Source organism: Epinephelus fuscoguttatus, linkage group LG5 (assembly GCF_011397635.1).
Source record: "Epinephelus fuscoguttatus linkage group LG5, E.fuscoguttatus.final_Chr_v1".
Lineage (NCBI taxonomy): Eukaryota > Metazoa > Chordata > Actinopteri > Perciformes > Serranidae > Epinephelus > Epinephelus fuscoguttatus.
Window position 1 is genome coordinate 15,338,598 of NC_064756.1, and position 12,200 is coordinate 15,350,797.

General features: G+C 40.2%; 1 protein-coding gene across 2 annotated transcripts; it reads left to right on the plus strand.

Moving 5' to 3' along the window:
• The first annotated feature begins 62 nt into the window (after positions 1-62).
• Positions 63-11,945, plus strand: daw1 (dynein assembly factor with WDR repeat domains 1). Of its 2 annotated transcripts, XM_049575948.1 has the most exons (13): positions 63-147; positions 363-435; positions 1,567-1,714; positions 2,520-2,578; positions 2,672-2,794; positions 2,893-2,992; positions 3,259-3,366; positions 4,694-4,800; positions 4,912-5,014; positions 5,527-5,641; positions 6,048-6,124; positions 10,454-10,616; positions 10,846-11,945. In XM_049575948.1, exons 1-13 carry the CDS (start codon positions 108-110, stop codon positions 10,878-10,880), a joined length of 1,251 nt encoding a protein of 416 aa, XP_049431905.1. In that variant the 5' UTR covers positions 63-107; the 3' UTR covers positions 10,881-11,945. The 2 variants fall into 2 exon arrangements, with proteins under 2 accessions (XP_049431905.1, XP_049431906.1); XM_049575949.1 differs by lacking the exon at positions 63-147 and having other exon boundaries at positions 425-439.
• Positions 11,946-12,200: the final 255 nt, after the last annotated feature.

Here is a 12,200-nt window from a genome sequence, read left to right on the forward strand (position 1 = left end):
TCGTAGTACGCATGCGTAGTGAGTGCACGCGGGCATGTGCTGCGAGGTTGTCGCCATAGCAACGGTGTGTTGAATGGTGCAGTAAAGTGGGTTGAATACATGGCAAAATGAAACTCAAGCGCTTCCTCCTCAGGTATTATCCGCCAGGTAATACGGATATTTTAAGTCGTACTAACTGTAACGTTAGTTCCGTTTTCAACTCTGACAACTTTCTGTAGCCTTACTTCGCTGTAACTTTCCACCCCAAAACCATATTGTTGGTTAGCTAAGTTAGCATTATGCTAGCGTATCTAACCGCTGCTCTATTCATTTCAGCCAGCATAAGTGGACTTCCCGGGTTAAATCAATGTTTCTACTTTCAGGTATAGCCTTGGAATACGAGAAAGGAGGATATTTGAAGACCAAATCAATCGACCTGTTGGATCTGACCCCAGAGTGAGTGAGTTGTACCCTACACAATTACATTAACGGTTACCTAACTAGCTAACAGCACTACGCTTAGCTGATTACTCTTTGATGTCATAATATCCTCATATAGGAGTGTTCATTTCTCACAAATAATGTCATTTTATCACCAAGCTAGTCAGACTCCATATAGCCCTGTCTGTGACCTCAGAGCACTGTATGAGGTCAGTGAGGTCAGGGTTTATGACCAAACTGCCTGAACCCTTTTGTATGTAGGGTAAAGATAGACAAGATCACAGCAGCAAAGGTATAGTGATAACAGGAAGCATCAGCAGAAAACAATAAAATACAAAGTAATATATGAATACATAAAGTAAGTAAACTGTACAATAAGAAAGACCAGTACAATAAGCAAACGGTATAAAAACACAAAGCAATATAATAAGGAAGCAGAACATAATAAAGAGAAACATTGAATGACTGATGACTGACTTATGGACATACTGATATTGCACTTGAGTCAGTGGTTGTGAGCAGTAAAAAATGAAAGCAAGATATAATAATAAACAGACAGGCTGAATGGCCGAATTAACATTACTGCATGAATCAAGCGTAGATATTTCGCAGTTAGAATATACAGATACAGATGTTGCACATGTGTGATGATTGGTTGTCCATAGTTTTCATATGTGTGGTCTACTGGGAGCAGTGCTGGTTGTATAGTCTGACAGCAGCAGGAAGGAGGGATGGCTATTTCTAATGTGATCTACCATCGGTCTGGTTTATGTGTTTTTTTTATGTGTCTGATGTGTGTGTGTGACCTTATTTTAAATGATAAAGCTGTTTAGCGTAACACACTAAAATCAGTTTTACCTTGAGTTAATCAGTTCAGTTCATCTCATATTGGAACTCGTGAGTAAACTCTGATGAACAAGAAGAGTAATAGGTAGGTAGGTAGGTAGGTAGGTAATTCTTCTTCTTGCTTATATTTGGGTCGAAGGCCAAGTGAACATTTCACCAACAGTGTCTCATTCATGCATGTTTGTACCTAACATTTAGACCTCTAAGATTTGCTGAATGATTAGTATTTTCAAATTACTGTTATCAGGTCATCTGAAGTGTAAACTTGTGAAAAGAAAATTGCATTTTTCAACCCTGCAGGACAGACCCAGATGAAATGTTGGCAGAAATCAGGCAGTTGGAGCCTCTGATCAGGTCAGAGTCCCAGGCCAATCAGGTCAAACAGCTGATCCTTCGACTGCAGCAGAAACAGGGCCAGCGGGAGGACCACAGGTTCTGTCTCTTCAAGGTTAGACACTGGACTCATACCTACATTACTGATAAATAATAAATAGGTCAACACAGTGAGATTTTTGCATTCATAGATTTTTTATTACACTGTTTTGATATTCAGGGTCCTAGGGCAGGTTTGTCTTTTGTATCAGTACGAACATTCTTGGAACGTTTTCTTTTTTTTTTTTTTTTTTTGGTCAGGTTGATGGACTAAAGGGAACATTGGTGATTTTGTTTATTGTAAAGCTGTTATAGTATATTACACAGGTAGTTGAAAACATTTTGGATAATGACCTTTTTTGGCAACCTCAGCTAATTACAGCAATATATTAGTTCCCTGATATTTGCTTTTTGTGAATGTTATTGACTTATGTGGAAAGTTCAGAGTTTGAGTAAAATCAGCCAGTACTCCAAATAGGCACTAGAGAGCAGCAGTGGTTAGGTTAATATGTCCTAAAATGAGAGGCCAAGTAGGCAGCCAAGAGTCTGATAACATATTGACAACAGATTCTTCATGAGTGTCTCATTGTGCTTAAGAATACACAAGATGTAATTGGTATGAGATCAGGGTTGGTTATGTGGCTGGAGGTCTGAGGATATGGATGCTTTCTGTCTTAAACTGGTGAGAGACTCTGCTGTTCTGCATAAGTACAGAAAATCCTTTCACCACTGGTGGGCTGGGAGTGGGAGGTCTTCCAATTACATCAATGCAGAGTAGTTATATGTGGGTATTAAATGGGTAATCTTAAAGATAAATGAAGTAAATAACAATATTGCCTATGAGGGTATATTTTTTAATCTTTCTCTGGTTTTATTTGCAGGAGCTTAAGCCACACATACTGCCGCTGACAAACATTGCCTTTGACAAATCAGGGTCGAGGTAGGTTATCTGCACCACACACACCTCTGCCAATTTGGAGTTTCATTCTCCATTGTTGTGGTTTTTTTTACTCTTCCCCATGTTTCTGTGCAGGTTTATAACTGCGAGCTACGACAGGACATGCAGAGTTTGGGACACAGCCTCAGGCACAGAGCTGCACAAGCTGGAGGGTCACAGAAATGTGGTGTTTGCAGTTGCATTCAACAACCCATATGGGTAATGAGCTGTTTCAGCAAAACTTTAATAGCATCTGAGCACATTGCTGTATTGGACTCTCAGTTTATTTTGTTTATTTTTATCTTGCTGAAACTTAGAGACAAGGTTGCCACCGGCTCTTTTGATAAGACCTGCAAACTGTGGTGTGCAGAGACGGGCAAATGTTTTCATACCTTTCGCGGACACATGGCAGAAATAGTATGTATGACAATGTGTTTTAACTGAAAATGATCAAAATACTGCCTGTGTTTAGTAAATTTTTGCTTCATATGCTATAGGCTACTGTGCATAGTTAGTATTTATGCATATTTCTATGCTGCAGGACTAGGTAAATTGTGTATTTTAATGCTTGTACTGGTATTATGTTCTTGTGCTTAGATGAAAAATAGGTTCGCTAAATCCTTTTTGGCTCTGTAGCAGAATCTAGCACTAGTAACTGTAAAAGAGAGTTCTGTATTGTGTAGATGTGCCTGGCGTTCAACCCCCAGAGTACACTGGTGGCTACAGGCAGCATGGATGCCACTGCCAAGCTGTGGGATGTGGAGACTGGGGAGGAGGTGCACACATTGACTGTGAGTAATCTTCTCTTTACTCACTATATCCCAATGCCTCGCTTGCTCTTTTTTTCTCTTCATGAATAATGTATTGATTCACTTTTCATTCACTTCTAAGAGCAATTATTCCTGGACTGAGTGTTGTTGACCCTGCTGATGGTCAGCACCTTCTCTGCCCCACATATCCGCCCCTGATCTGATGGCAAATGAAACTGTAACTCTTTAATAAAGCCACAGATAACCCATTCTGCAGGGAGTAGTGAGCTCTCTTTGATGTGCAGACTGCACGTGGGTCCATGGTGTGACTGGTTGGTTGGCTGGCTCTGTCTCAGTAAGAAGCAACTCTCTGTAGCTCTCTGTTCTGTCATTGCTTCACACCAGGAAGAATCAATCATGCTGACAGCAGTCAATTGAGCGTAGAATCTTAAACACACGCTCATTATTATTATTGTTTTCAAGAATTGAAGAAGCTACTTTTAAAGGAATACTTCATCAAAAATATTCTGGTTTTGGATTCTTCGTCAATAGTGGAGTCATGCGAGAAAAACAAAGTTTTCTTCATGAATTCAGGGTAACACAAAGTGACTAACTGGTATGCAAATGATCATTTTGTGAGTGAACTAGAGTAAAAGGGGGCAGCGTTTAACAACAACAAACTATATCAAAACCTCTGTTAATAAACTCTCACACAATCCATGCAGTTTAATCCAAGTCATGGGTTAAGTACTTCCAAAACAAACACAACAAAACGCATTTTCACTAAAACCTTATGATTTAAAACTCTTAAGGATATGAGTAGCACACCTGGGCAAGCACTTGCATTTGAGCTCTGCTGGTCCATTCCAATGAGCAAAGTTCAAATGCATGCTCTTGCTCAGGTGCGCTACTCCTCCGTGCGTAAAACTTGTAAACGGATGTGTTTTAAATAGTAAGGTGTGAAAATGCATGTCTGGGAAGTACTGAGCATAAGACTGAGGAAGTAAGACGTGGATTATACTGCGTGAGTTTATTAATGGAGGTTTTGATATAGTTTTGCTGTTGTGAAACGCAGAACCCATTTTCCTTCAATTCATCAAGAATCTCCAAGTTTTTTGAGTCTGTTCACTGTGGAGGCATGTGAGAAAAAGAAAGTTTCCTTCATGAATTCAGCATAAAAGAGGGTGAGTATTTAATACACAGATGATCATTTTGTAGGTAAAGTACTCCTTTGAGACTGAAGTCTGTGTGTTATTGTGTCTGATGTGCATTTTCATTTATAGGCGTAGAGAAAGCGGGAAAACAGGAGTTTATAAGAGAAAAGAAATTCAACAGTGAGGGATAATGCTCTCTTTTTCTATTCATCCAGGGTCACACTGCAGAGGTCCTCTCTCTGTGTTTTAACTCAGTGGGAAATCAGCTTGTCACAGGCTCCTTTGACCACACTGCTGCTTTATGGGACGTTGCCTCAGGAAGGTCAGAATTGTAATGCATGCATCAATCTCTGCATGCGTGTCATCATTTATACTGTACAGTGCATACATGAGTGCACAGCTGCCTCATTCCTGCTCTTTCTGTTTTTCTCAGACATGTCCACACTCTAATAGGTCACAGGGGGGAAATCAGTAACGTTCAGTTCAGCTGGGACGGCTCCCTCATAGTCACAGGCTCCATGGACAAAACCTGCAAGGTAAACTAACATCAGCCCCAAACCTGCGAGTGTGTGTGTGTGTTTTATTTAACTCTAATAAAATGCTTTTTTGCCAAAATACAGACTGAAATTATATTATCAATAGTTTGTTATTCATTTAACATCTCTAACAATTTCCAATCAATGTGTGAGATGGATGGCTCTTGTCATTCATAATCACCCTCCTCCATTTCCCACTCCCCGTCTCTCCCTACCTCCTGTCTCTAAGGTCTCCATCATTTAAAGCAGAAAAATTGAATCCTAATATCTTAATTATGCCAAGATGAGTCATACTCTGAAGAATTATCCACTTCACTGCATTCCTCCAGGGGAGATAGTTAAAGTAAAGCCACTTAATACAGCTACAGCTGCGTGCAAGTACATTTTATGAGACTGTGTACGTGTTTCTTCACATGTATGTGTCCTAGTTTTTGAACTTAATGTGCTTTCCTGCCTGTGTCTTTCATCTGTTGTGCCACTCAGGGTTTTGTGTTGTGTGTATGTGTTTGCAGTTGTGGGAAGCAGTCAGTGGGAGGTGTGTGGCCACTCTAATTGGACACAAAGAAGAGGTGCTGGATGTGTGTTTTGATTTAAGTGGTCAGCTCATTGCTTCTGCCTCTGCTGATGGTGAGATTAATTTGCTGAAACTTAACATTACTAGTAAAGTATTTATACTAGTATAAATACTACACGTGCTAGTATAGCACCTTCATTCAATCATTCATTTTCCATAACCGCTTATCCTAGCTGATGTTGTACTAGTATAGTGCCTTTAAGTTCATTTTTTTAATTCAGAATTTCATATTTTTATACATTTCCACTTTTTCCTCCCTCTCTTGTTTTTGATTACATGTCTGAGGTTTACTTTAAGATTGCAAAAAAAAAAAGACTGCCATACATCCTCCATATTTTTTACCTGTTGTGTATATTCTGGTTTCCCGAGGCCCAAATGCAACAAATTCCACATTTTGACATGTAAAAAAAACTTCTGTACATGTACACTAACAACACTGCCTGTCACTGTCTCTGTCAGGTACAGCGCGACTGTTCAGTGTAACCACAGATCAGTGTCTCGTGACTCTAGAGGGCCATGATGGAGAGATCTCTAAGGTAAGCCACTGGACCCATAATGGCTTCTTTGCCATTGCCCATGTAAAGTCATTTTATGTCACCATGGAAAGCCAAAGTTTCATCTCATTTGCAGGTTAGCTGTTGTTTTGAGGGTTTTTTTTATTAGTCTCTTTTTAATATTCTGCAACTATGAATATATGCCAGAGGATCATAAAGCAGTAAGTATGTCCCTCTAAGGCTATCAAAAGCCATAAAGTAAAAGTTTTATGGTTAAAAAAACACCTTTCCTAATGTTTTAGCTTTTCATGGTGGAGCAGAGTAGCATCTAGGCTCTTTATATACTTTAATCAGAATTGTGATTATGGCAAGGAAACAGCACATTTACTTCCTGTGAACATTTGATATCAACAAACATGGCAACAGGAAATAAAATTTGACCCATTAAAGTATTACACCATTATCTCACAGACTTGTTTGGGAATATTATTCTAACTGGCCACTGGGCGCAACCAGTAGTTTGCAGATGCACCACCTGGCACCTTGCATGTGTAAATGAGCTTGTGATTTTGTTTTAACAATAACTCTCAGGGTGGCACGGTGGTAGAGTGGTTAGCATTGTCGCTTCACAGCAAGAGGGTTACTGGTTTGAACCCCAGGGTGGGGGAGCCCTTCTGTGCGGAGTTTGCATTTTCTACCCATGTCACTGTGGGTTTTCTCCACCTGTACTCCAGCTTCCTCCCACAGTCCAAAGACATGCAGGTTAACTGGTGACTCTAAACTGTAGGTGTGGATGTGAGCATGAATGGTTGTCTGTTTCTATGTGTCAGCCCTGTGATAGTCTGGTGACCTGTTCAGAATGTACCCTGTCTCTCGCCCAATGTCAGCTGGGATAGGCTCCAGCACACCATGCACCCCAACAGGATAAGTAGTTACAGAAAATGAATGAATAAATGAACTCTCAGTGTCTAGCTACAGCTCTCCTGGCCAGTGCTGTAAATAGGATATTTGCCTCTCCTTGCCTTGTTAACATGGGATAAAGTATGATGCTGAAGTAGAGGGACAGGAGTTCAGGCTTCAGGCTGTTTTGTGCTCATTGTATCACATGGTAAACTAACTCTGCAAGTAGGACACAGGACTGTAGTGATGCTTCTATTAATCTGGCTAATTACTCTCAAGCTTTCAAAAGAGATGTTTTTATGGTAGAGCTCAGTGGGAAATTACAAATACCACCTGTCATCCCTGACCATAAGCTGGTGTTGTTAGCCTTTGAACTCAGCACCAATTGTTGCACCCATGCCACCCATCACATGTAATCACACATCCTCAAACAGAACGTACACAGGTATAACATTATCTGGTATTAGCTGAGTCCAACAAACACATGTGCAGGCAGAAGATGTGTTCTAACTCTGCATTGACCTTGTATTTAAATGGGAATGATTTTACCTGCTTACCACTTTCCAGGTTCCTTGTTCTGCGTGAGAGTGTGTGTGTGTGTGTGTGTGTGTGTGTGTGTGTGTGTGTGTCCTGCAGGCTCTGGCTCAGAGGGTCTCCATGCATGAGGGGCTTACAAGTTACCTCTGTTTACAGAAACATCAGGCAGTCAGTAATAAGTAGGCTGGATGGAGGATCATTTCAGAGGATTATGACACTAATCTCTCTCTAACAGGGCACCTCTCCCCCTCCCCTCCATGCCTCTTAACCATGACCAGGTTTTGTTTTCATTGGTCTGTCCCTCTATTTCAGCATCTTGCTTTGTATGCTTTTACTTTTATTCTCTCATTATATCTTAGGTCCTCCTCTTGTTAATTCACCTTGCTGCCTTTTCCTAGGAAAAATAAATGATGGACTGTTTATTGATTGACTGAATCTAAATTCCTGGATTCCATTTTCTGTCCACTTTATTCCTAGCTCCCATGATACCTTGCATGAATTATGGGTGCAGCTTCTGGGGTTGAACCAAAACGGCGATTTCCAGTGGTAACAGTTTGTTTACAGTACTCTATTCTTCTTTCCAAGAGCAATTTGGAAATAAAACGTGGAACACACCCTCTGTTATAGCTCAAACTGGATTATGTGATCATACCTCTGCCATCTCTGACAGCCATCTCAAAGCAACCGAGCACGCTAGCAATTAGCTTGCCTTGCTCCTTTAAAATGTTGTTAACTCTAACATGGCCCGAGCTAGCTTAAGGTAAACATCTGCTCCTTCTAAAGATGATTTATGATGACTTATTAAGAGATGCTAACACATTCGGCAAACATTTGACATAATTCAGTATTAACTGTAGCTCCATGTAAAGTGAATAAATGTGATGTTTCCCAGCTAATCCTCCACTCATCTGCGTTAATGACAGTTTACACGTTTTGTTAACTTCTGATTTATTAAAAACTGTTCTGAGCAAAGCATGGTGCTGAATTTAGCAGCACACTTCAGTTATAGTGATCTAAAGTAGGAGTAAAAGCAATAACTTTTGGCATTCATTTTTTTATATGATATAAAGGAAGTACGGTAAATCAGTAACACATTCTCAGCCCCAATGACTAAATACATATTTCAAGGTATATTGCTGAGTTTATTTTACAACGAGCAATTTTCTAATGTAGGTTGAGAATGAAGTCAGACAGGGAAAGACGGTGATATCATGTACTGACGTTGAGTGACGGACCTGTCAGTCTAAGTGTCATTCTCTTCTGCAAATTCTGATTCAATACTTTTTCCTCTCTGTCTCGTGAAACTCTTGTGGTTTTATTTCTCATATCAATGGTACCTTTGGCAACAGGAACAATCCCTTTTTGTTCTCAACACTCAGTCGCTGAAGACAAAAATTTAGCTTAGACTGGTTGTTACAGACACAGACAGTGTAACAGGTACCAAAGCTCTGCAAAGACATTTTAGAAAATGCTAAGTTAACATTAGTTAAATATTTGTTAAAAAATAAATCAGTATTTGCTGAGCTGAAGGCAAATTACTTTTGAAAAGAACCAGTGTTGGAAGTTAGCCACCAAGCGTAGCCACTGGGACTGAACACAGGCAGTCTATGGGACTAACTAGCTTACTGGTACTTCCACTATCTCACTGGAAGTTGCACCCATAATAATTTCTACAGTAGTGCCCTCAGGAATAAGGTGGATACTGATTCTAAAAATGTCATTTCATGTCAGGAATTTTATAAAACATTTTGTTTTCAAATATTTCATCCCTGCTGGGAGAATTCTTCATATTTAAAACACACCATAGCTTGCTTCTTGCACTTAACTCAGACCAAAATGTCAAGTCTGCATAGAGGATTTTTCTTAGTCCAAATGCCACATTGTAGTCAAACTGTTTGAGCACATTTACAGTACTGTACAAGATGGCTGAGTAAGTGTATGACCTTATAGGAAGTTATTTGTGCGGTCATGAGGTGTCATGAGGCCATTTTAATTGAATTTAATTGAGATTTGATTCAGAAGATGCGTCAAATGTCTCTAACTCTTCATTGAAGCCAACGCAGATTCTACAAAAGAAAACAGGGGAGATCAACTGGTCATCTTTTTAAAAGGATAATGACTCCTCAAGACGGTTGTGCCAAAGATCATGGTACCTTAGTTTGCATAGCATCCATCAACATCACATTTAAAAATCAGTTTCACTGTGTTGACTTTTGATTGTACATGATTTTGTAACTTCTGCAGGAAATGAGGTTAGAATTAGTATGTTATATGGAATTGGGACACAGCTTTAGTCTTGTTTATTTATACCTCTTTCCTGTCATTTCCTATTTCCTGATTTCTTCTCTCATCTCTGTCCATTTTAAACTGTTTCCTTTCCATGTCTATTCCCATCATAGCTTCCACTTTCATCTTCTTCCTCTGGTCTTTTATCTTTGTCAGCTTCTTCTCTCGTCAGTTTCTATTTCCTGTCTGATGTCACTCCTTGGTGCTCAGTTTGGAGTTTAATAAAAACACACTTTACTTTCATGGCCATCTTGAGCCAGCTTCATTTAATCATCGCTTCCTTCACCTCACAATGGGGATAGGAAACCATTCAGGGAACGATAAACCCGGGCTTTAACACAATCAGCCTCAGACATGATTTTTATAATACACTACTGGAAAAACTCCTCGCTAAGTAGCACCACTGGTGCCTTTATCCTCCTTAAGTATTTAAAGTTGAATGACCTCTGTGGAGTATTGTTGCTGATGTGGTAAACGTGTTCTGAGCTCACTCATTTTCCTCTCCCTCTTTGTCATTTCAACCTCGTCTGGCATAATCTCTTATTCAGCACTCTCTCTTGCTTACTCTTATCACTCATGTAGCACACACCACCACACACACACACACGCTCCTCTGAATAAGACTAACTCTGCTGCCTCTCTTGGTAGATCTGTTTCAGCCCGCAGGGCAGCAGGGTCCTGACTGCCAGCTCAGACAAGACAGCTCGTCTGTGGGATGTTAAGTCTGGAGTCTGCCTACAAGTCCTAGAGGGGCACACCGACGAGATCTTCTCCTGCGTCTTCAACTATGAGGGTGACACTATCATTACAGGTACGCACTCTCACACACACACACACACACACACACACACACTCACACGTCCCACATCTGACAACCACACGTACATCTGACAGCCACGCCCTGTTAAAACATAGCCTCGGGCAGTGAACGAGCTGCTCCTCGCCAACCATCACAAATGCTTAATTGCACATTATAGATGAAAAGTGTGCAGCTGTGTCCTTCTGTGCAGACACCTGTTTTTGTTTGTGCTCTCCTGCAGGAAGCAAGGATAACACATGCCGGATCTGGCACTGACCCCCTCCCTCGACCCTGAACAGGCTCAGACTGTCAGATGCACGCTCACAACAATCAGTTTGACCCACTGTTAATCTTTGTAATTGTGGAATACCCACTGAATTCATGACATCTGTGTAAGGTCAAAGTGCCATTGCAATTCATAGTCACTTGATTATGTAATTGTCTCTCTGATGTTCCTGCTGTAACTTGTTCCCTGACTGTATTAAATTTGTACTGGGTTGTACCAGTAGACCTACCCTTGTATTTACTGTGGCGTTAACAGCATGAGAATTTTGCTCATAAAAATGTCATGAAGTAATTGGAACTTTTCAACTTTTGGAGCAGTTTGACAATTTGGGACATTTGCTTGGACAAAGCCAGCTTAGCTTAGCATAAAGACTGGATCAAAAATATGCCCTACAGCCCCTCTGAAGTTACTAACACGCCAGATAGTGACAGTACATAACTCCCAATTTGACCACAACTTGTTGTTTTTACACTTCTGTTTGTGTTGAGAATTAAACAAAATCAGCTACGTGGATTTTTAAACTTAAGACAAAGCCAGGCTACAGTAGCTGTGTCCCCCTGCCTTGAGTTTTTATGTGAGATTAAGATGATTATCTTCTGGCAGTAGCTTCCTAGTTAATACACAGACATAAGAGTGGTCTCATGCTTCTTTTATAACGCTTGGCAAGACAATAAGGAAGCATATTTCCCAAAATGTCGACTAGCTCTTTTAGTAACTGTGAGCTAGACTTGGCTGTCTGAGCTGTAAACATACCAAATGTTATGTTAACTCATATTCATACATGGGCATTACCAGAAATGTTTGCCCATGTTTCATCCTACCAAACAAAAGGTAATCTTTACTTTTGTTCCCAGTGCCTTTGTACGTTTCTGTGATGTTTACTTAGCAGTATTATCTGAAAGCACAATAAAATATTGAATGTTTATTCAGTAGCTTTGGATTATATTCTCACTGCATCTGCGACAAGCTTTTGGGGAAACCAGGCAACAGGATGTAATGCTGATGTGGATAGATGTGTCTTGTCTGCTGAATGTGACTAATGATAAAGAGTCCTTGTATTTCACATCACAGAAATTTATTGATGTCAAAAGATAAATACATTCAGTTCTATTGTGACAGAGTTTACAGCTGAATCGTGTGCTTTTTTTCCCAATGCTGATGGAACACTAGAGTACCACTAAGTATAGAAATAAACAGACCAAATTCACGTACAAATTCAACATTACAAACCTTACTCTGTCTTCCTGACATAGTAAAAGCTAAAGAGAGCAGTCCACTACTCCAAGGTGCAGCAGTTCCAAATCTACAGT

Coding starts and splice junctions, on each gene's coding strand:
- daw1 (XM_049575948.1), top strand. CDS start 108: ATGAAACTCAAGCGCTTCCTCCTCAGGTATTATCCGCCAG. Junction 2,795..2,892: donor GCATTCAACAACCCATATGG/GTAATGAGCTGT, acceptor GCTGAAACTTAG/AGACAAGGTTGCCACCGGCT. Junction 6,125..10,453: donor ATGATGGAGAGATCTCTAAG/GTAAGCCACTGG, acceptor CTCTCTTGGTAG/ATCTGTTTCAGCCCGCAGGG.